This window comes from Microtus oregoni, unplaced genomic scaffold (genome assembly GCF_018167655.1).
Source record: "Microtus oregoni isolate MIOR12 unplaced genomic scaffold, Mior012 000054F_ref0000373, whole genome shotgun sequence".
Classification (NCBI taxonomy): Eukaryota; Metazoa; Chordata; class Mammalia; order Rodentia; family Cricetidae; genus Microtus; species Microtus oregoni.
In genome coordinates this window covers 4,373,119-4,395,770 of record NW_024543830.1, presented here as the reverse complement: position 1 = coordinate 4,395,770, position 22,652 = coordinate 4,373,119, and the positions used below count along the sequence as shown (strand labels likewise).

General features: G+C 50.3%; 2 protein-coding genes and 1 non-coding gene across 8 annotated transcripts; 1 reads left to right on the top strand and 2 right to left on the bottom strand.

Annotated features, from left to right (window-relative positions):
• Positions 1-423: 423 nt before the first annotated feature.
• Ankrd34a (ankyrin repeat domain 34A) lies at positions 424-4,423 on the bottom strand. 4 transcript variants are annotated; one of them, XM_041638085.1, is made up of 3 exons: positions 3,969-4,423; positions 3,407-3,470; positions 424-3,016 (listed from the first exon to the last, which is right to left on the bottom strand). In XM_041638085.1, exon 3 carries the CDS (start codon positions 2,898-2,900, stop codon positions 1,413-1,415), a length of 1,488 nt encoding a protein of 495 aa, XP_041494019.1. In that variant the 5' UTR covers positions 2,901-3,016; positions 3,407-3,470; positions 3,969-4,423; the 3' UTR covers positions 424-1,412. The 4 variants fall into 4 exon arrangements, with proteins under 4 accessions (XP_041494019.1, XP_041494017.1, XP_041494020.1 ...); XM_041638083.1 differs by lacking the exon at positions 3,969-4,423 and adding an exon at positions 3,571-3,877; XM_041638086.1 differs by lacking the exon at positions 3,407-3,470.
• Positions 4,424-5,443: 1,020 nt separating this feature from the next.
• On the top strand, positions 5,444-21,670 carry Polr3gl (RNA polymerase III subunit GL). 3 transcript variants are annotated; one of them, XM_041638087.1, is made up of 8 exons: positions 5,444-5,833; positions 17,149-17,316; positions 17,634-17,763; positions 18,546-18,614; positions 18,886-18,942; positions 19,441-19,514; positions 19,621-19,734; positions 21,023-21,670. In XM_041638087.1, exons 2-8 carry the CDS (start codon positions 17,191-17,193, stop codon positions 21,107-21,109), a joined length of 657 nt encoding a protein of 218 aa, XP_041494021.1. In that variant the 5' UTR covers positions 5,444-5,833; positions 17,149-17,190; the 3' UTR covers positions 21,110-21,670. The 3 variants fall into 3 exon arrangements, with proteins under 3 accessions (XP_041494021.1, XP_041494024.1, XP_041494022.1); XM_041638090.1 differs by lacking the exon at positions 17,149-17,316; XM_041638088.1 differs by lacking the exons at positions 5,444-5,833; positions 17,149-17,316 and adding an exon at positions 17,325-17,458.
• LOC121438127 lies at positions 19,863-19,964 on the bottom strand. Its single transcript, XR_005973069.1, has one exon. It is a non-coding gene; the product is annotated as a U6 spliceosomal RNA (small nuclear RNA).
• Positions 21,671-22,652: the final 982 nt, after the last annotated feature.

Below are 22,652 nucleotides of genomic sequence, written 5' to 3'. Positions count from 1 at the left end.
TCCTTGGGTGAAGTTACTAGCCCTACCCTCTCTCCTAGGGTGGCTCAGAGATTAAACATGGAGGTGAAAACGGACGAGGCACACTGGGTGAAATGAAATCAAACCCTGTGTTTATAAAAAAAAGCAAAATAAAAAAGTCAATAAGTAGGAAGTCATATCTGCTTACGGCGGGGGATCTCTGTATGAATAAATCATTAAAAGTCAGGCCGGGGGAGGCTAGAGGGAAGGCCTGTCACATGCCTTAAAACCTTCACTTGCCTTTTCTTCTACAACCACAATTGGTCAGTTGGGCTCCTGGAAAGCAGATAGCTGTAACCTCCAGATACCATCCCGGGTAGTTGTGGCTGTTGGTTAGCATCTCCCCCATCCCTCCTCTCTTCCCCTCACCCCATCCCTTCAGGCGGTAGTGACAGAACAGAGACTTCGGAACACATTTATTTGACATGTCAAGTGGCAAGGGGGGCTGGCTTAGGCTTACTGCCCACTTCTACCTGTAGGGGTGTTCATAAGCTCAGACACACAGAAGATCAGCTTCGAGCCCATGACCCACCCCCTGGAGTAACCAGGACGATCTGTAGTGGTGTGTGTTTTGGGGGGTGGGGTGCAGGGTGGGAATAAAAAGCAAGTTGAGAGCATGGAAGGCAGCAACAGAACCGAGACTGGGCGCTGTTGCGGGAACCCTAAGAAAAGTGAAGACATTCTGAAAAGCGGATGGAAGCCGGGTGTGAGCAAGGAGCCAGGCATGGAGAAGCAAGACCTGCAGAATGGGGAGAGGGATTCATGAAGAGAAAGCAGCGTATGCGAAGGGGAGAGGGATTCATGAAGAGAAAGCAGCGTATGCGAAGGGGAGAGAGATTCATGAAGAGAAAGCAGCGTATGCGAAGGGGAGAGAGATTCATGAAGAGAAAGCAGCGTATGCGAAGGGGAGAGAGATTCATGAAGAGAAAGCAGCGTATGCGAAGGGGAGAGAGATTCATGAAGAGAAAGCAGCGTATGCGAAAGTACGATAGGCCGCGTTTCAGGGCATACATAGAAAGCAAGGGATCGCTTTTCCAGGAGGGCAAAGATACAGGAGACCATCCTTAAGTGGGGGCTCCCTGCTGCTTCTGAACAAATGCCAGTGAGTCTAGGACCCTAGCACATGTGGTCCTCTGTTGGTGTGCTGTGCCTCTGGGCACCCAATTAATCCCGTGTGCGTGTGAAAAGACCAGGACACGAATGCGTGGTTCTATACGCCCAGTAAACACAGTATTTATCCTTCCTCGCTAGTGAGTGTACTGTGCTTGTGGACACATGCTTACCCATGTGTGCGTGCACAGTGCCGTGAGCACATGCAAGAGATCCCGTGTCTGAGGTATCAGCTGGTTCTCCCGCCATGGGGCCTGACCCTCCCCCTCCTTGGTGGCTCTCACTCAGCGCCCCGGTTCCCCTGGCCCGCCTAGACTCTGGAAACCCCCTAGCAGGCGAATCTGCTCAGTCTGCATGGAGTGGCGTCTCACCAACTTGCGCTTGGTCCTGGGAGACCCTGGTGCCCCAGAATGAGGAGGGGCAGGCAGTGAGGGTGCCCGACCTCCGGGTTGGGGGCGGATGTCGGGGATGGGAGGGTGGGGGCTGACGTTGAGAGGAGGCAAGAAACCAGGTCGCGTTTGCGAGATGTGGTCCAGGAGCAGGGTCCCGGAACCCCTGCGTTCCAGCAGCCCGGGACTCCGCCTCCGTCCGCTCAGCGGGGATACAGCCCCGGGCAGACTCTCTTGGGACTGGCGCGGAGAAGAAACTGAGCCCGCTGGAGGGAGGGTCAGCGGAGAGGCGCTGTACCGCCGGCGCTCCAGGGATAAGCGGCTGCACTCGGGTGAGTCAGGGCAAAAATGTCCAGGGGTATCGAGCTCCACGGACTCCATGCGGCTCAGTTTTTGCCTTAGCCCTGCAGGAAGACCAGACTCCTGAGCCTCGGGCGCTGTGTTTCGGCGCGAGAGAGGACCCCCGCCTGTCACTTTCTCCGCCCATGGGGGCGGGTCCTCCGGGCCTTCGGTGCTGTGACGCCGGGAAAGACGCGGTCTACCGGTTAGGGTCAGGCCGTTAAATTCAGCGGCCAGGCGCTCCATCCCCGGCCTTCCTTCGGCAGGAGGGACCGGTTGAGGAGGAGCCACAAGGCCCCAGGGCTCAGAGTTGAGCCTTTTGAGTGGTTTTGGAGGATGTCGAGGCGGCTTGGGGAGAGGCTCGGAAGGGGAAGGGTCGTCAGGGGGCTTAGGAACAGGAAATTCAAATATGTCTCTTTTCTCCTCTTCTTCCTGGGCGCGAGGGGATAACAAGCTCCGTCCTCCTCCTGCAGTTTGCAGCTGGACTTCAGAAGGCGACGTGCAGACCCCTGGACTAGGAGGAGCGGGTGCAGGATCCTCCACCCCCGGGGACGGTGGGGAATTGAGATACTGCCTGGTCTTCTTGGTGCCCGAGGGCGAGGTATCCGTGGTTATGATGATGACCTCCGTGCCCTTGGCCTTGCAGGCGTCCAGCAGCGTGGCAAGGGTCTCACGGTCCCCGCGGTCCAGGGCGTGGACAAGCGCCGAAGCGCCAGCGTGATCTCGGACTGAGGGGTCTGCGCCGTGGGCAAGAAGCAGAGAGGCCACTGCTGCTCCCCCACCCCCGGCGCAAGCGTGCATGAGCGCGGTGCGTCCTAAACGGTCTGCGATGTTGGGGTCCGCGCCTTGCTCCAGGAGGTAGCGTACCATGCGTGCCTTGTTCTGAGGGTCATCGTAGCGGGCCCTGCAGGCCGCCATTAGCGCAGTTTCCCCCTGGGCATCACCCTCATTCACGTAGGCTCCTCCCTCCAGAAGCAAACGGGCCAAGCGAAGCTTACCCTGACCCACCGCCCGAAGAAGAGCGTGGCCCTCGGTGTGTAGCATAGCTGCGGCTCGGGCGAAAGCACCGATGGAGCCAGGAATGGGACCTGCCGAAGATGGCTAGGAGTGTGGGGGTGGTGGTTGGGAGAGGCCTGAGGTCTTGGTGGTAAAGCCTAGCCCTGTAAAAAAGAGGATAGAGAGAGCTTATTGATAGGTTCGGCAGGGAAACTGAGGCACTGATGAAGATGCCTGGTGTATGACGGGAGTGATTAATATGATCTCCAATGCAGTCCTTACTCTTGACTCCTGCCTTTGAGCCCCCTCGCCCCCAGCGCATGCCAGAAGAGGTGGGAAGAGTGCATCCGCACTGAAGGATGAGGGCTCGTGCAAATACGTACATGCACGCGCAGAGATATTCGCACCCCCCCATTCGCACCCCACGGCTTATCAGACCTTTCCAACATCCCCCTTTTCTTATCCACACTTGGAATACCCCTCTCTAGGATACTGAACGCCACCCACCCCCACACATGCACCCGTACCGTCATACCCATATTTCTATTCCTAACCTCTTTTAGACTGCCACATCCCCAAAAATTGAGTGGGGGGAAGGAAGCAGCTTGCAATTGGGACCTAAAGGGGTGGAGGAAGACTTAGGGATTCTTTTGCCCCTGTTATGTTCCCCGTCGCTCCTTGTTCTTCCCCCTCCCAGGCTGTACCCCCAAATAGATACCTGAATGTCCGCATAATCTTTGCCTGGCCAGGATTGAGGCCCGGGCCATGGGGACCTCCGGGGTGGAGGAGCCGGGTACCTGGGGGCCCACATGGCGTGGGGGGGGCACCCGGATTCCCTTGGTGTCAGTATCTGCGCCCCAGCGCTGGATCCTGGTCCCTCCTCCCGGTGCGCCCCGGGCACAGCGCCGGCTCCGGAGGAGAGAAGAGGGGGGGGGGGGGCGGAGCTCTGCTGTGCTATTTATAGCCCAGTCTCTGCGGGTGGGGGCGTCCGGCACCAAGCGGCTCCCCACCCCCAAGCGTACACACATAAGCCAAAAAAGAAAAAAGAAAAAAAAAAAACAGTGCCTCCAATCTTGACTTCCCTTTCCTAACCCACCTCCCCCAACCCCAACAAACCTAAGCGCTCCTTAGGGGACTCTCCTGCGACCCATTCAGGAAGCATTCCGATTCTGATTCTTCGTTGAGCTTCAGCAGATCTCCATGAGCTCCAGTATGCCAGACCTGACTGCCACACACGGCATATGGCACTGTGCAGAGGACTGGAGGGAGGCGGATGGGATCTGCAGCGGCGTCCACACAGATCAGAAAGAGGCAGGAGATGTAGTTGAAATATCAGGGAGAGTATAGCCTCTGAAATCAGACAGCAATATATCCCCGCTGCACCTCTCTCAAACATCACCACAGAGACACTTAGATCTCAGTTCCCGTGGGTCCCTTAGGAATGTGAGGAAGGTAGCTAGCTAGCTCTCTCCGGGCATTTTTTAGGGCAAGGGGGCACTCTCAGATTCCTTTCCCCCTGTATTTTAAGGGGTGTCCACAAGAGAGAGGAAAAGGGCAGAGCAATGGCTGAACCCTGTTACACGGGCGCCCTCATTATAGCTCTACTCCACTAGACTCATTTTTCCATCTCGCTTGAAGGTCCCTGCCTGAATCACTCCTTGTCTCTTCCTATCTGTTGCTCTCACTGCCTCTGCCTCTCCGTGCCACCTGCCCTGTCTCCATGGTTACCAAGGCTTCCATCTGCATATTTTAGGGATGAGTTTGTGTCCAGTCGGAAGGTACCAAGGGAAGTGGGGGCACTGGATAGGTTCTGAGGGTTTGGAAAGCTTTCCAAGTATCCTTGAGAATTAAAATGGCGGAGGCCACCATATACAGATATAAAAAACGTTACTGGGTGAGGAGGAGAAATACTTGTAGGGAAAACAGCCGCTTATACAAGCTATTGATGTGTGCCGGGCATTCTGCAGTGCATACTTCTCCAGCCCCACAACTCTATAAGGTGGGAACAATCGTCTTCTTGCAGCATATGTAATGAGGTTAAGCAAGTTTCCCCCAAAGTTTCACAACTATTTTTGTACTAGTCCCAAAACTGGGCACTTGACACTACACTCACATACAGTTTCCCAGTCTAGAGGCCATTTTCTCTGACATCTGGCATATTGTTGTTGACTACTAACTTTCTCTTCCATCCTGAAGCATGACTTCCCCCTCACCTTACCAAGGGGCTTGAAAGGCCGTTGGGAAATACAGAAAGAAAACCCCACTGGGTTCCTGCCTTCTCTCCCCAGCGACTTCTCTGATCCCCAAGCCCCCTCCCACTTCTCAGACACAGTTCCAATCCACGGGGGGTGAATGAAGGGGGCATTCTTGGGTTGAGTTTGGTAGCACACCGTAATCACAGAGGCAAGAGTATCATGAGTTCAAGGCCAGCCTAGACTGGGTAACCAGACCGTCTTTAAAAAAAAAAATTTTTTTTTTTAAAGTATTTATTGTTGGTGCTGGAGACTGCGCAGGATTAGAGTGGGTCGGAAAGTGGGGGAGTGGGGTGGCGCGCAGGACCAGGAGAGGGCGCCAGAGGCGCTAGTCTGGCGGTTGGGCGCCTCCAGGCGGGTGCTGAGAACGAGCTGGGGAGCATAGAGCAGCCAGGAGGCCACTTCCCAGCAGCGGCTCTCCTCAGCTGCCTGGATGAGCTCTGAGCAGCAGGTCGTCTTGGCCGACTCCTGCCGTCCAGGCGGTTCCGTCCGGGCTGAGGTGGAGACTGCAGCCCCAGATCTCAGCGCGCCCCACTTCCCAAGCCTCAGTTCCGGTTAGGCTCTCTCCCCACCCCTCCTCCTCGCCTCCCCCTCCTCCGCTGGCCAAGATTGGCCGGGGAATCCACCAATGGAGAGCTCGGGGAGGCGGGCCTAGGACGCGGGCTGGAGGAAGAAAAGCGAATTTCAAGTTGGCGGCTGCGTGGGCCCCGAGTGGGGGTGGGACGGCAGGTAAGGCTTTGACTTGGTGACTCTGACCCGGTTTGGTCCGCTGCTTCCCGAATGGTCCTCCGTGGCCGACAGCAAGACAGACAACGCTCTCTGTCAGCCTGTCGGGCCAGCCCCCTTCTGGATCCCTGCCCTTTCTCCCGGGCTCCCATTGCTGTGTTGACTGTACATCGGGGAGAGGCAGGGCTTGCTGTCGTGTCTGGGACAGATATTAAAGCAGAAGGCGAGGAAGGCTCATTCTTGTAGCTCAGACTCTGTTATGGTACCAGCCTCTCCAGCATCTGTTACCACTAGCCCCCTGTCAAGAGCCTGACAGACTCCTGTTAGCTACCAAGTCAGCCGAAAACTCTACCCCCTACCCACCGCCTTCCTGGACTGCTTTTCTTAAGAATTAATTGATCCCCAGCCTGACACTGCCTGATTAGCACTATTGTAATCTCTTTGATTTTAAAAACAATATTATTTGTGTGTAGGCGTGCGCGCCACGGCTTGCGCACTGAGGTCAGAGGACAATGTGAGCGAGTCAGTTTTCCTAGCCACTTGGCAGCTCTTGCATTTAACCATTTCGATGCGGCTCACGCTCACCCTCCATCCCTCCCATCCTTTTTATTGGCAGACTCCTGCTATGTGCTAGGATTACAGGTTCTCTTTTGAAGTTTCTATTCTTTGAACGGAAGGTTTGGTGGGACAGATTGAGGTACTTAATACGTTGTGCTCAATAAGCGTTAATTGAATGGAATTGATTTGTGGGAACCAGTGCTCTTGTCAAGGAGGACGGATTTAAACTCCTAATATAATTAGGGAACAATAGAAGACAACGTAGTATATAATTAAGGGCCTTTAAATTGGTGGTTTCTCACATAAATGTTTTATAATTACTCTCAGACCAGAGAAGGCAAACAGCAAAGGGAGCGAGAAGGCTTTCTGACTCACAAGGTCTCAAGTGTGGAAGGTCTGTAGACTCGTATAGTCATTTGTTGAAACAACAGCTACTTGGAGCACCTACAGCATGCCAGACATAATGCTAGACAATGAGGATCATGGTGACCCCTCTGCTAAAATCTGTTCAATAAATGGTTATTTAGTGACTGTGAAAAAAAATTTTTGAGACAGGTTCTCGCTATGCAGCACAAGCAGCTTGGTTTCCAACTTATGATTCTCCTGCCTCAGCTTTCTTGAAAGGCTGCGATAATAGACTTGCACCACTACACCACAAATTTGAAAAAAAAAAAAAGTTAACTGTGAAGAGTAAATTTAGCCTTACAGATGCTAAGCATCGACTCTGCCCCGAGCTAAACCCCTACCCCATGCCAGCATCTTAAAAGAATTCATGAGTTCTTTTCAGGTTATTCCACTATTTAATTTTTTCTTTATAATTGTTCGACTTAGATTTATCATTAGTGGGGGTAGGTGGAGTGTGTGCTGTGGCACATCTGTGGAGGTCCGAGGAATGAAGTGTGTTCTCCACTTTCATTATAAAACAGGAAGGCTGCACCAACGTCATACTTTTTTAATGTGTGTGGGTGTTTTGTCTGCATGTCTGTCTGTGTAGTGTGTGTATGCAGTGCCTGCAGAATCCAAAAGAAAACATCAGATCCCCTGGAACTGGAGTTACAGACAGTTGTGAGCCTCCATGTGGGTGCTGGAAATGGGACCAGGGTCCTAGGGAAGACTAACCATGCTCTTAACCACTGAGCCATGCCCTCCCCCTTGGTCTGGCCCCAAACTCACTATAAAAAGATGAACTCAAACATCTGAATGACAGGCTTGGCCCATGGCTTTGCGCTAAGCAAGTTTTTATTTATTTTTACTAAGGATTGAATTGACGACCTCATAAATTGCTAGGTAAGGGTATAGCACCCGCCTCTGCATTCTTCTTTTTCGTGTGTGGGTATTTTGTCTGCATGGATGTCTTTGCACCACTTGTGTGCCTGACTTTCAGAGGGCAGGAAAGGGTATTGAATTCCCTGGGACTGGAGTTACGGGACTGTTGTGAGTCACTGTGTAGGTGCTGGGAATCTAATCCCAGGTCCTCTGAAAGAGCAGCCAGTGCTGTTATCTACTGAGCCATCTCTCCAGCCCTCCCCTGCATTAAAAACAAAACATCCTTTTTACTTGTTAATTGTAGGACATATGTTTATTCCATACAACTGGCAAACACACAGTAAAATAAGGGAAGTGTGCATTATTTACTGATTAGTATTTTATAGTCTCAAACTTTATTATCATTGTATCTCTACACAAGGGCCACAGCATGCATGCCGAGATCAGAGGACAGCTTTGTGAGCTTCTGTTACTGTTTCACTTTTATGTGGTTCCAGGGATTGAACTCAGGTCCTTAGGCTTGCATTATCATGCAGCAAGTGCCTTTCCCTGATGAGGCAGCTTACCTGCCCCTGTTACTAGTATCTTGATATATAGCCTCAGTTTATTCTGTATGTATGCATATATTCCTGTGTTTTATAAGTAAATAGGGCCACAAAATAAATTCAATGTTATACCAAGAATGGAAATACAAAGAGAAAGTAACAGGTAAACATGGCTTTATATCATACTCCCCTCGCCCTTCACACTACATATTAGCAACCTTCTTCCTGTATATAACTTGAAGTCATGACATTTATGATAACTGATAATACTCTAAAATGGTTTTTATAATTATTTTATTTTGTTCTTAGATTTATTATGTATACAGTGTTCTGCCTATATGTATCCCTGCAGGCCAGAAGAGGGCACCGTGTCTACTACAAATACACAATTAGAGTGCCCCGGGACTGGTCTCTACGTCATCTGCCTTCAGGACCTTGCCTACTCTTGTGGCTTAAACTCTTATCTGTAAGCTGGTGACTCCGCCAGAATATGAACTCCATGTAGGAAGCCCCGGGAGCCAGGAGTTTTGTTATTGTTTAGTTTGTTAGTTTGCCCATCTTACTCACTGCCTTATCAGCAGTATCCAGCAACTCAGTGGCACATTGAAGGTGCTGTGGTTTGAGGGTTTGAGTGAACATGGCCCCAGAGGCTCATAAGTTTGGACTCTGGGTCCCCAGTTGATAGATCTATCTGGGAAGGATTGGGAGGTATGTCACTGGGGATGGGCTTTGAGGTTTCAAAAGGCCCCATTGTTCCTAGTTAGCTTTCTCTGTCTCTGCCTCATGTTTATGGATGTAATGTAAGCTCTCAGCTACTGCCCCTGTGCCATGCCTGCCTGCTGCTACCATGCCTGCATCCCTGCCGCCATCCCTGTCATGATGGTCACAGGTCACCCTCTGAAAGGGTAAGCTCCCAATAAAGCCTCTTCTATAAGATGCTTGGTCATGGTGTCTCTTCATAGCAACTTAACAGTAATTAAGACAGTAGTTTATTTTATTATTATTCTCATTTTGCAAAGAAAAAACAAAGTTTCTGTAGTTAGGAAATGAGAGAACTGGAACTTTTATTTTTTTGGCTTGTTTGGTTGGTTTTGGTATTTTGAGACAGGAACTCATGTTGCCCAAGATGGCCTGGCACTAACTATGTAGCCTAGGATGGCCTTGAACTCCAGGCCTCCTGGTTTTACATCTCAGGTGCTGGATCCCAGGCATGGGCTCCCACACCCAGCTCTGCCTTCCTTAGACTCTGTGTCTTTGTTGGTGGTTTGTTGTGTGATGTTCTACTCTTTGGCTTTTTGAGGGGCCCACCACCAAGCTCCCAAATAAATCACACACGGAGGCTTATTCTTAGTTAGGAATGCCCAGCCTTAGCTTGGTTTGCTTCTGGCCAGCTTTTCTTAATTTATCACCCTGTCTACCTTTGCCTCTGGGCTTTTACCTTTCTCTTACTTCACTCTTACTCTGCTGCTGGGTGGCTGGGTGGCAGGTGGCAGGTGGCTGGGTGGCTGGGTGGCAGGTGGCTGGGTGGCAGGTGGCTGGGTGGCAGGTGGCAGGTGGCTGGGTGGCAGGTGGCTGGGTGGCAGGTGGCTGGGTGGCAGGTGGCTGGGTGGCAGGTGGCTGGGTGGCTGGATGGCTGGGTGGCAGGTGGCTGGGTGGCAGGTGGCTGGGTGGCAGGTGGCTGGGTGGCAGGTGGCTGGGTGGCTGGGTGGCAGGGTGGCTGGGTGGCTGGGTGGCAGGTGGCTGGGTGGCTGGGTGGCAGGTGGCTGGGTGGCTGGGTGGCTGGGTGGCAGGTGGCTGGGTGGCTGGGTGGCTGGGTGGCTGGGTGGCTGGGTGGCTGGGTGGCAGGTGGCTGGGTGGCAGGTGGCTGGGTGGCTGGGTGGCTGGGTGGCAGGGTGGCTGGGTGGCTGGGTGGCAGGTGGCTGGGTGGCTGGGTGGCAGGTGGCTGGGTGGCTGGGTGGCTGGGTGGCAGGTGGCTGGGTGGCTGGGTGGCTGGGTGGCTGGGTGGCTGGGTGGCAGGTGGCTGGGTGGCAGGTGGCAGGTGGCTGGGTGGCAGGTGGCTGGGTGGCTGGGTGGCTGGGTGGCAGGTGGCTGGGTGGCTGGGTGGCAGGTGGCTGGGTGGCAGGTGGCTGGGTGGCAGGTGGCAGGTGGCAGGTGGCTGGGTGGCAGGTGGCAGGTGGCTGGGTGGCTGGGTGGCTGGGTGGCAGGTGGCAGGTGGCTGGGTGGCAGGTGGCTGGGTGGCAGGTGGCTGGGTGGCTGGGTGGCAGGTGGCTGGGTGGCAGGTGGCTGGGTGGCAGGTGGCTGGGTGGCTGGGTGGCTGGGTGGCTGGGTGGCTGGGTGGCAGGTGGCTGGGTGGCAGGTGGCAGGTGGCTGGGTGGCAGGTGGCTGGGTGGCTGGGTGGCTGGGTGGCAGGTGGCTGGGTGGCTGGGTGGCAGGTGGCTGGGTGGCAGGTGGCTGGGTGGCAGGTGGCAGGTGGCTGGGTGGCTGGGTGGCTGGGTGGCAGGTGGCTGGGTGGCAGGTGGCTGGGTGGCAGGTGGCTGGGTGGCAGGTGGCTGGGTGGCTGGGTGGCTGGGTGGCTGGGTGGCTGGGTGGCAGGTGGCTGGGTGGCAGGTGGCTGGGTGGCTGGGTGGCAGGTGGCTGGGTGGCAGGTGGCTGGGTGGCTGGGTGGCTGGGTGGCTGGGTGGCTGGGTGGCTGGGTGGCTGGGTGGGTGGCCCCTCAAGTCCTCCTCCCGTTGTTGTCTTTTGCTCCTCTTTGTCCTCAGTTCTCCTTCTGTTTATCCTCTCTGCCCGCCAGCCCTGTCTCACTATTGGCTGTTTGGCTCTTTGTTAGGACCATCAGGTGTTTTAGACAGGCAAAGAATCACAGCTTCACAGAGTTAAACAAATGCAGCATAAAAGAAAAAAAGCAACAGACCTTAAAATAATATTCCCCACCAGTGGTTTTTTTGTATGTTGAACTTTTACCGCAGTCCAGAGGTGTGTAACCTGGCCTGAGTGTGTGGTGTGAAAGCTGGCGTGTGGGAAAGCACGGTACCCTAATAAACACGGGGGGGGGGCGATGTTAATAGGAGCAGATCTGAGCCACGGTATAGGAGACTTTAGATGTCCCCAAGAATCCCTTCTTAATGTTTTATTAGTGCATGTTAATTACATAACAGTGGGTCCCATTATGACATTTTCATAGATGAAACTCATCTCTGTAGAGTGTATTTCAATTATATCCTTTCTCTCCCCCCATACACACACACACACACACACACACACACACACACAGCTACCCATTTTTGTCCCTCTGCCGTTCCTGCTAACCCCCTTCTTCCCAATTAGGGCCCCTCGTGCTTTTGTGTCTTTTCAGTGTGCTGTAGTCAGTTTCATTAGGGTTGTTTATGAAGCATAGTAAATTATTTCCTTTCTTTCTTCTTTATTTCTCTTTTTTTCTGAGACAGATCTCACTATGTAGCCTTGGCTGGTTTGAAGATCCCTGCGTAGACCAGGTTGGCCTAAGATCACAGAGATCCGCCTGCCTTTCCCTCCCGAGAGTCAGGATTAAAGGCGTGCGCCACCAGGCCTGGCTCAGGAAGGGTTTCTTTATAGGAGCATGAGAACCTTACAGTGGCTGCACCACCGAAGAAAATGCCTCTCCCTCTCACATCAGTTACTAAGGTCTTGCAAATTCTCAGGGAGGAGTAGAACCCCACAATCCCTTCCTTAAGTGACAGGATGTGAGCAGACCCAGTCTCGTGCCAATCTTGTGTAGTTGATCACCGCTGCTCTGAGTGCAAGGGTTCAACAGCCATGCCCAGAAATCAGTGTTCCACACACTCCAGCCTTCCCTCCCTTCCATAGGGTTCTCTAAGCCTTAGAATGGCTGATACTGGTGTCTTATGTCTTGACAACAGACAGTCCTGTATTCTGTGTTCTTTGACCAGTCTGTAGTGTCACCACTGACCCCAACAAAAGGAAACTCCTCTGAGCAAAGCCGACCCCAGCACTAATCCGTACGTGGAAAACAGTAAATTAGGTGTTTAGCAGAGCAACAGCATAGCGTACCCACTGGGACCCTGGATCTCCATAGCTGGAAGCTCCTGAGTGAGTGGGTGGGTATACAGCCCCATTTGCTACATACGTGGATTCATTAGACTCCCAAGCTGAAAGGGGGAGACCTGCTGTCTGCTGTCTGACCACCAGCTTGATGTCTGCATTAAATAGCATTTGCCGTTTTTCCTCTGCATCTTGGGTGATCACTTAATGTGTGAAGTGTGGAAGTGGGGTTAGAGTGGTCTAGCCTCCATGTTGATGGTTTTTTCTTAGCTTCCCCTGCCTTGCCGTCAGAACCACTCTCTTCTCCACGGCTGGAGCTGGAGCTGTCAAAGGGAAAGAGACCTCAGCTAGCTGCTCTGTCCTCTTCCTTGAGAGGAGCTAAAGACAGGATGGCTCTCCTGAGTCGGTGGGAAACAGCAATCTTTCCCTTCTATGTTTTCATAGTGGTTAGACGCTCCTAACTTCTCAGATATCCATCTTCTTCCTGCTATAGATTAGTCTTCTATACGGTTCTCTATATAAGATATATAGTTACATTAATTCAATTTTTAAACTTTTACTTCAGTGTGTGTTTGTGTGTGTGCATGTGTGCCGGTGAGAGACAGAGAGAGAGAGAGAGAGCCCAAAGTTCTTTGACCTCATCTGTGCTCCCTCCACCTTGTTGAAGCAAGAGTCTCTAACCACTGAGCAGTGTAGTTCAGGCTAACTAGCCTATAAATGTTCACCAATTCTTCTGTCTCTGTTTCCCATCGATTTTGTGGACCAAACTCAGGGTGTCAGCTTGCATGCCAAGGGCCTTTACCCATTGAGACTCTCCTTGGACCTGTGGTTACAATTTTAAATCGATAATTTTATTTATTGGCTGGTCATGTTGGCACATACCTGTAATCTCAGAACTTGGGAGGGAAAGGCAAGAAGCATCAAGAGTTTAGAAATATCTGTATAGCCCAAGGTAGCCTCAGACTGTTCAACTGCCCTCGTTCCTCAGCCCCCCAAATGCTGGGATTACAGGCTCAAGCCACAGAGCCTACCTAATAATTTTCTCTTATTATTAAAGAAGTATTCATACATGATCGGAAAATGAATACACAAACAGAAAAGAAAAGGAGGAGCAATCCTGAAAGCCGTCAGCTGAACGAAAACAATATTTACAGGGCTAGAGATGGAGTTTAGTGACTGAGTGCTCCCTCGGAATGTGGAAAACCATGCATTCAGCTTCCAGAACTTCAACAAAATAAGACAAGACAAAAAAACAGATTCACAGAGAAACTGGGCAGATGACCCCCAGAGTTCCCATATATCCCTGGCATGCAGTTTTCCTATTATTAATGTTGTATATTACTATACTGCATTTGTTACAATTAATGAACTACTATTGGTACATTTCTCTCTCTCTTTCTTTCTTTCTTTCTTTCTTTCTTTCTTTCTTTCTTTCTTCTCTGAGACAGACAGGGTTTCTCTGTGTAGCCCCGACTGTCCTGGAACTTTATCTGGGGATCAGGCTGGCCTCAAACTCATAGAGATCTACCTGCTTCTGCCTCTCATGTTCTGGGATTAAAGATATGAGCCCCACCTTCCTAGACCTGGATGGAGGGGGGAGGACCTTGGACTTCCCACAGGGCAGGGAACCCTGACTGCTCTTAGGACTGGAGAGGGAGGAGGAGAGGGAGTGGGGGAGTGGGAGGGAAATGGGAGGAGGTGGACATTTTTAATAATAAAAAAAGAAAAAAAAAGATATGAGCCCCACCACTGTTGAAGGAGAGAGGGCCTGCTTTTGGTTCTGGCCGCCCAGCTAACTTACACCCAAAATAACCACACAGAAATTATATTAATTAAAATCACTGCCTGGCCCATTATCTTTAGCCTCTTATTGGCTAACTCTCACATCTTGATTTAACCCATTTCTAATAATCTGTATAACACCATGATGTTGTGGTTTACTGGGAAAGATTCAGCATGTCTGACCTGGCATCTCCCTGGTGGCTCTCTGACTCTGTTTTCTTCCTCCCAGAATTCAGTTCTGTCTACTGGCCTACCTAAGTTCTATCAGGCCAAGCAGTTTCTTTATTAATTAACCGATGAAAGCAACTCACAAACAGAAGGACCTCCTACACCATACCACCTGGCATATTATTATTTTTCAAGGTCCATTTAGATTTCTTCAGGTTTTATATAATGGTCTTTTCATGTGTCATGATCCCATCCAGAATACCCTGATACATTTTGTCTCATCCCCTTGGGCTCCTCTGAGCTACGACAGTTTCTCAGTTGTTGTTGTTGTTTTTAATGATCTTTACAGTTTTGAAGAGAACTGGTTGGCATGCTGTAGGCTAGCCCTCCCTTGGAAGCTGTTGTTTTTCAATGACTAAAATGAACTTAACAGCTTTGGGAATGAGGACAAGGAAGTAAAAGTAACATTTCAAATCTGGCACATGCACAGAGGCCTAGCACTTGGGAAGCTGAGACGGAGTGCTCCAGGATAGCCTGGGCTACACAATGACACCTTGTCAAGGAAGGATGAAAGGGCTGGAGAAAGGGAAGGAGACTCATGGCTTGCAGTCCCCGCACTCCAGAGTAGAGGCAGGCAGATCACAGGTCACAGGTCACTACCATCGTCTGCTACATAGTGAGTTTCAGGCCAACATGGGCTACCAGAGATCAACAAAGCAAGAAAAGAAACAAATGTCCTTAAGTCATGTTAAGAATACCCATGTGAGTTACTGCGATTGATGTTGATCTTGGTCACCTGCTGGCATAATGCCCACTGGAAAGTTATTCCAGGGCTGGAGAGATGGCTCAGTTGTTAAGAGCACTGGCTGCTCTTCCAGAGGTCCTGTGTTCAATTCCCAGCTACCACATGGTAGCTCACAACCACCTATGATGAGAACTGGTACCCTCTTCTGGCCTACAGGCAGGATACTGTATAAATAAATAAATCTTTTTTAAAAAAGTTACGGGGCTGGAGAGATGGCTCAGAGGTTAAGAGCACTGCCTGTTCTTCCAAAGGTCCTGAGTTCAATTCCCAGCAACCACATGGTGGCTCACAACCATCTGTAATGAGGTCTGGTGCCCTCTTCTGGCCTGCAGGCATACACACAGACAGAATATTGTATACATAATAAATAAATAAATAAATATTTAAAAGAAAAAAGTTACTCCATACCCTCCAGTTTGCCACACGCATATGAGATAAAATTTCCCATACTACTCATGCTTATGAATCAGGAATTGTGCTCCTGCCCTGTGGCCTGGGATAGCTACATGCTTTAGTTTTAGCTTGAACTAGCTACGTAGTTTGTTTAGAATTATGCATGGGACATTTGTCTTTTCCCAGTCATTTATACCACTATGTACTCATGGGAATTTATTTTGTATTTTAGGGTTATAATCTAATATTGATTTATCTTATTGGGGGCTGAAGAGATGACTCTGTGATTAAGAGCTCTGTCCAAGTCCCAGCACCTCTTCAGGCACCAACAACCATCTGTAATTCCAGTCTCGGGAGAAACAGTGCTCTCTTCTGGCCTTTGTGGGTACTGCACACACATACATGCTTGTTAAACGCTCATACACATAAAATAAAAAATAAAAATTTCAAAAAATAAAACAATATATTTTATTATTATGGGTCTGTGTGTACACATGAATTCAGGTGCCCATGAAGGCCAAAGGCATTGGATCTCCTGGAGCTGGAGTTGCAGGTTTTTATGCTGCTGGGAATCAAATTCAAGTTATCTAGTCTTAGCACTGAGACAACTCTGTAGCCAAAATTTATTAATTTTTAGTGCTTCAAAATCTTTCAACATGTTTCTTTTTACATATGTATATGTGCCTACCTGACTGTAAGAGCACCATGTCTGTGAGATGACTGTGGGGCTGGAAAAGGTCCTTGGTCTCCTGGAACTTGGGAACTGCCTAGGTTAGGTGGGACCCAAACCCAGGGCCTCTGCAAGAGCAGCATATACTTTTAGCCATCAAACCAGCTCTCCAATCCCCCTTTTAAAAATATTTTTTAAAAAATGTTTTAAAGGGGGCTGGAGAGATGACTCAGCAGTTAAAAACACTGACTGCTCTCCCAGAGGACGCGGCTTCACTTCCCACCACCCACATGGCAGCTCAGAATTAACTGTAACTCCAATTCCAGGGTACCCGACACCTTCATACAGATATACTGGCAGGCAAAACAACAATGTACATAAATAAAATCAATGTTTTAAAATTGTGTGTGTGTGTGTGTGAGAGAGAGAGAGAGAGAGAGAGACAGAGAGAGAGAGAGAGAGAGAGAGAGAGAGAGAAGGCCCCAATGGATCCGGCAAGGGTGTTGTGCAAAAAGCAGTGCATACTCTCAACCACTGAACAATCTCTCCAGATCCCGATTTGTTTATTTTTGAGACATGATCTTGCTATTCAGTCCCAAGTAGCCTGGAACTCTAGACCAGGCTGGTCTCAAGCTTGCAATCCTCCTGCCTTAGCCTTCCAAGTGTGGGGTTAGGATTACAGGTTTGTGGCATCACTCTTAACTTCATGTTTTATTTATTTTTAATTAATTAATCAAATCTTTAAAAATTTATTTATTCTGCTTTTTTTTTTTAATGACAGGGTTTCTTTGTATAGTCCTGGCTGTCCTAAAACTTGGTCTATAGATCAGGCTGGCCTCAGACTCAGAGATCTGCCTTCCAAGTGCTGGGATTAAAGGCGTGCACTACCACTGTCCAGCTACCATTGATTTGTTTTTTTTTTTTTAAGTGTCACAGAGAAAGGGTTTGGAATATAGCTCAGAGGTAGAGTACCTAGCATGAGAGAGGCTCTGGGTTCAAACCTCAGCACTGAGAAAAAAGTCACCTGCCAGAGGCCATCAGATGTCATGTAGCTCCTTATACTTCTTTATCTCTTTGTTTTTGTCTTTATTAGGTTTTTCTCACTGGATCTCGGAGTATCCAGGCCCCCTCCACCATGGCCACCCGGGGTGGGGGCCGGGGTCGTGGCCGAGGCCAGTTGACCTTCAACATGGAGGCTGTGGGCATTGGGAAGGGCGATGCTTTGCCCCCACCCACTCTGCAGCCTTCTCCACTTTTCCCTGTGAGTGTCTCCCTCCCTCCCCGAGACTCCCATGTGCCCCTCACCGACTACCTGTGACCACGGAATCCTCCTGGCCCACCATAAGCTGCCCTCATTTTGACCCTGTGTCTCCAGAGTCCCAACCCACAGAAGACGGTTCCAGGCAAATACGTGTTTGTTTTTTCTCTTCACATTCCCCAGTCCCCAGCTTTCAAAAGATGCTGCATTGGCCTCCCATTCCTCTGGCCCTCTGTTTACTGGGCACAATGGATTCAGCTTAGGGGAAAGGCCCTTTACTGCGGCCTTCCTGTCCTAGGCTAACCATTGTGTCTCCTCAGCCCCTGGAGTTCCACCCCGTGCCCCTGCCCGCGGGAGAGGAAGGGGAGTACGTTCTGGCACTGAAGCAAGAGCTGCGTGGGGCCATGAGGCAGCTCCCATACTTCATCCGGCCAGCTGTCCCCAAAAGAGGTCAGTGGGAAGGCTGGCATCGTGTTTGGAGACTTCCATAGGCAGGGCCCATGCTCAGCACCATTGGGGACCAGCGAGACTCAGGACGTTTACTGTTTAATGGAGAACTTTACATTAAAAACCTCCTCTGTGTCTGAAACGTACAACCTTACTCAGATTTGAGTTGAGCCCTAAATCTTGGGGCTGGTGGGACATTGAAGCATTAGCATATTACTTCATATGTATAGGTGGGTAGGGGTGGGGGTACAGACTTTAACCCAACTCAGCAGACTCTTAACTAACTGGAAGGACTCTGAGGCTAGGTCTCTGAACACCCTTCCTATGCCAAGCGTTTCCCCTTCCTTAGGAGAGTAGGAGACTGGAGAAGGGGGCACTTCTGCTAGGCTTGGCATAGCACCCATGGTGAGGAAATACAATATTTTTATATGGGTAATTAATGCTTTTATACTGAGGCCTTGAGGGTTGTAGGCTCACAGAGATGGGAGACTTAACCAAGCTAACCCCAGTAGTAAGAAGAAGAGAGAAGACTGAACCCTGGATTTTATCCTGGTGTATACTGCCCAATGAAGATAGAAGAGAGAGTCTTTGGACTAAGGGCAAAGAGTAACAAGAAAAAAAAATGCAGGCTGGAAGAGGGACAAGGTCTTCACCGAAGCTGGCACCATTGTGCTCTGGGCTTGGAGTGAGGTGATCAATAATTCCCTAGAACTAAGAGGGGCTGACCCTTAGGAAAAAAATTATTCTGTGGATAAAACTCTGACTCATGACCTCTGACCCCTCAGATGTCGAACGTTACTCAGACAAGTATCAGATGTCTGGGCCGATTGACAATGCCATCGATTGGAACCCTGGTAGGTGACTGGCCCTTACTGGATGTCCTCCTTCAGAGGTGCCTCGAACCACCACCTCCCTTTCCTGTGCAGCGTCTAGAAACTAGAATCTTAGATGTGATCTCAACACTCTTTGGTTCTACTTGGAAAACCGCTTCACATTGCCACCTCTCCCGAAAAACTTCAAACCAGCCCCTCCTTCCTGTCCTTTAGAACCCCGCCCTTTAGTACCAATCACCATTCATGGACCCAGGCAGGGTCCTGCTGACCTTCACACTCTCACTGTTCCCAGACTGGCGCCGGCTGCCCCGAGAGCTCAAGATTCGAGTCAGGAAACTCCAGAAGGAACGTAAGTGAACCTGGAGAGGATGAGGGTTCATCAGCGGATGCCACAGTAGCCATACGGGGGCAGCAGAGCCGCATGTTTGCTGCCGGAGGGCGCCCTAGAAAGACGGGTGGAGAGAGGGCTCCGCTGATAATGCCACCTGCCACCAGTGGCTAGAAACCACATGGTGGGAAGAAGAACCTACTCTAACTTCCACATGGCGCGCGCACGCGAGCGCACACACACAAATAATATAACAAAACATTTTGTAAAAAATAAAAAGCAAAAGCACTAGAGAAATGGCTCAGTCCTTAAGAGCATGTACTGCTTCCACTCACACCAGGGGCTCACAGTTGCCTCTAACTCCAGCTGTGGAGGTCCAGTGCCCTCCCCAGGGCTCCACGGGCACACATGTCATACACACTACACACACACACACACACACACACAAATGTAAAAACTGGAAAGAAAGCTAGTTAGGAGATGCGCTTCCTAAGGATTCACTTCTTGCTCCTCCAACAGGGACCACCATTGTCCTCCCCAAGAGGCCCCCCAAGAGCTCAGAGGAGAAGGAGGAGACAATACAGAAGCTAGAGGTGAGAGGGAAGTGTGCTAGGCAGCTGGACTCCAGGTCCCTCAGTGCCCCAGGTCTCCCTGGGTGAGCTGACTGTGAGCTTCTCTTCCTGTTCATCCTCACATGAGACTCTGGAGAAGAAGGAGGAAGAAGTGACTTCAGAGGAAGACGAAGAGAAAGAAGAAGAAGAAGAGAAGGAAGATGGGGAGGAGGAGGACTATGACGAGGAAGAGCATGAAGAGGTGAGGGACTTTTGCTCCTCCCTCTCTCCTCACACCCCCTCCTCTCCCCTCCCAAACTCTGGGCTCTCAACTCTCTCTCTCTCTTTTAAAAGATTTATTTTGTTGTTCGTTTGCTTTTTATGGTCAAGAAAACTAGGGAGCACTATATGAATTTGCATGTCGTTCTTGAGCAGGGCCGTGCTCATCTTCCCTCTGTCATCCTAATTTTAGTGCATCTGCTGCCGCAACAAACACATTTGTTGGGGTTTTGTTTGTGAGACAGGGTCTCACTGTGTAAACTAGGCTGGCCTGGAACTCCCCAGAAACCCTCCTGCTTCTACCTCCCAGTGTTGGGAGCACAGGAGTAGACCACCAGGCTTATCACGCAAGAGAGTTTTTGATTATTATTTGTGTGTGTTGTCAAATGCGTGGAGGTCAGAAGACAACCTGTGGGAGCTGGTTCCCTCTTTCTACCATGTGGGTTCTGGTTATTGAACTGAGGTCCTCCAGCTTGGCAGAAAAGTTCCTTTCCTACGGAGGCATCCCGCTGACCCTGGACTCTCACACAGGAAATGTTCTCCGGGAGCTGCAGAGCCTATAGTGACAATGCCACCAATGGCTCCATTTCATCTGCCTCTGGCCTGTTCTCAAAGCACATAACATGGTGGGTGAGAGGGCTCAGAGGGCAAAGGTGCTTGCTGCCAAGCCTGGTGACCTGAGTTCAATCCCCGGAACCCACTATGTGAAGGAGCGATCTGATTCCTACAAGAGTCCTCTGACCTCCACACATGTACCAGGGCATACACACACACACACGTGCACACACACGCACACACACGTGCACACACACGCACACACACATACACACATACTCACATACACACACATACACACACACATACACACACACACAAACACACACACCCATATACACATAGTCACGAACACAAATAAATAAATATAATGTAAAAATGTGTGGCATGGGGTTGAAGTGATGGCTCAGTGGTTAAGAGCATTTGCTTCCTTTCCAGAAGACTCAAGCTCCATTCCCAGTGCCCACATGGTAGCTCACATCCACCTGTAACTCAAATTCCAGAGCATTTGATGCCATGTTCTGGCATCTGAGGGCTCCAGGCATGCAAACAGCATACAGACATAGGTGCCAACAAAATACCTATACACTTAAAAAGTAAAATAAACTTTAAACAGCTGGTAGGGGTGTCCCAGACCTGGAATGTGTGTCTGGGAGGGAAAGAACCCAGAAAAAGAAGGGTTGTTGCTGCTGATCTTTGCTTCTCTTACCTTTCAGGAGACTGATTACATCATGTCCTATTTTGACAATGGAGAGGACTTTGGAGGTGACAGTGATGACAATATGGATGAGGCTGTCTACTGAAAACCTGGGCCCATATATCTTTCTTGGTTTGAGAGAGGGGGTCTAAAATTATTTAGGGTTTTCCCTGTTTTTGCTATTATTGTTTTTGAGACAGGATCTCACGTAGCTCAGGCTGGTCTGGAACTCAGTATGTAGCTGAGGTTGGCCTTGAACTCTTGATTCTTCTACCTCCACCTCCCAAGTCTTGAGAGTACTGGGGTACACCACCACAGCAGACTTCCTATTATTTACTTTTGGGGGGGGGAGCCACTCAATCAGAATCCGGGTGACCTGTGTGCTCCCTGGGGGTTGTGTGAGCAGCAGTGACAAGGAGCTGGCTTCCCTCCTCCTCACGTCTCTGTGTGGCCCTCACACCTGTGGAAAGGATTGCTATCTGGGTATGAAAGACGGGTTGAAGTGTAACTGGGTTGTCAGAGGGACAGCTGTGTACACACGGCTACTCCATCTTTATAAGCCTTCTGGACAAACTTGGGGTGGAAACAGTCAAGAGGAGTAAGGCCTGTTTTATATTCTTTTTTTTTTTTTTTTTTTTTTTGGTTTTTCGAGACAGGGTTTCTCTGTGGCTTTGGAGCCTGTCCTGGAACTAGCTCTCTAGACCAGGCTGGTCTCGAACTCACAGAGATCCGCCCACCTCTGCCTCCCGAGTGCTGGGATTAAAGGCGTGCGCCACCATCGCCCGGCCTGTTTTATATTCTTAAATAAAATGTTTGCATCTGTCTCTTTACCCAGAGTGATGTCTTCTAGGAAAGGGCGGGAGGGAATGCTGAAGGGGATGTCCAGTTAAGCCACCCTCACACACCCCCACTTTCCACCCCACCCCAACTACTGAGGATTGAGTTTACAGCCTTACAAATGTTCAGCAAGTGTTCTATTTACTAAGTCGTATCCCCAACTCTTTTTATATATTTTTTTCTTAAATTTTGAGAGTGTTTTGATAAGTTGCCTAAGTTGGCCTTGAACTAACTCTGTAGCCCAAACAGCTTCCCGAGCTGCTGGGATCCCAGACTTGTGCCGCTGGTGTCAACCCTCTGTGTCCAGTGTGACACTAGGACCTTGTCCTATGTCCTTTACCTCTTACCCCTACAGTAGGGCACAATCAGGAATTCATCCGGGATGCTGCCTGAAAGCGTTGTTGGGGGAAGGCACAGGGTCTCCCACAGACCAGCTGCCTACCCCAGCCTTTGGCCTCCCCACAGGGACGTGGTATAATTTCAGGCATGATCACAAGGCCACAGCCCTCTCTTTCTCACACCTGACCTTGATCGTGTCCTTATTTACAAATGATTACAGCTATTTTTGTGCTCAGTCAAGAAAGGCCAGAGAGGAGTGATGCTGTTTTCAGCTACTAGGTTCTCTTCCAGGACCTGGAGAGCCCACTTTGAAAGGGAACCCTAAAATCCTGTTCTCACTCCCAGAGCCAGTGTGTGGCTTGCAATTTCTCTTTTGGTTCTCGCCTTTGTGGAATTTAATCGTTCTCACTCTACTTTGGGGAGGGGTAGGCGGTGTTATCCTTCAGGAAGTAAGGAGGGTGGGGAAGAAGGGA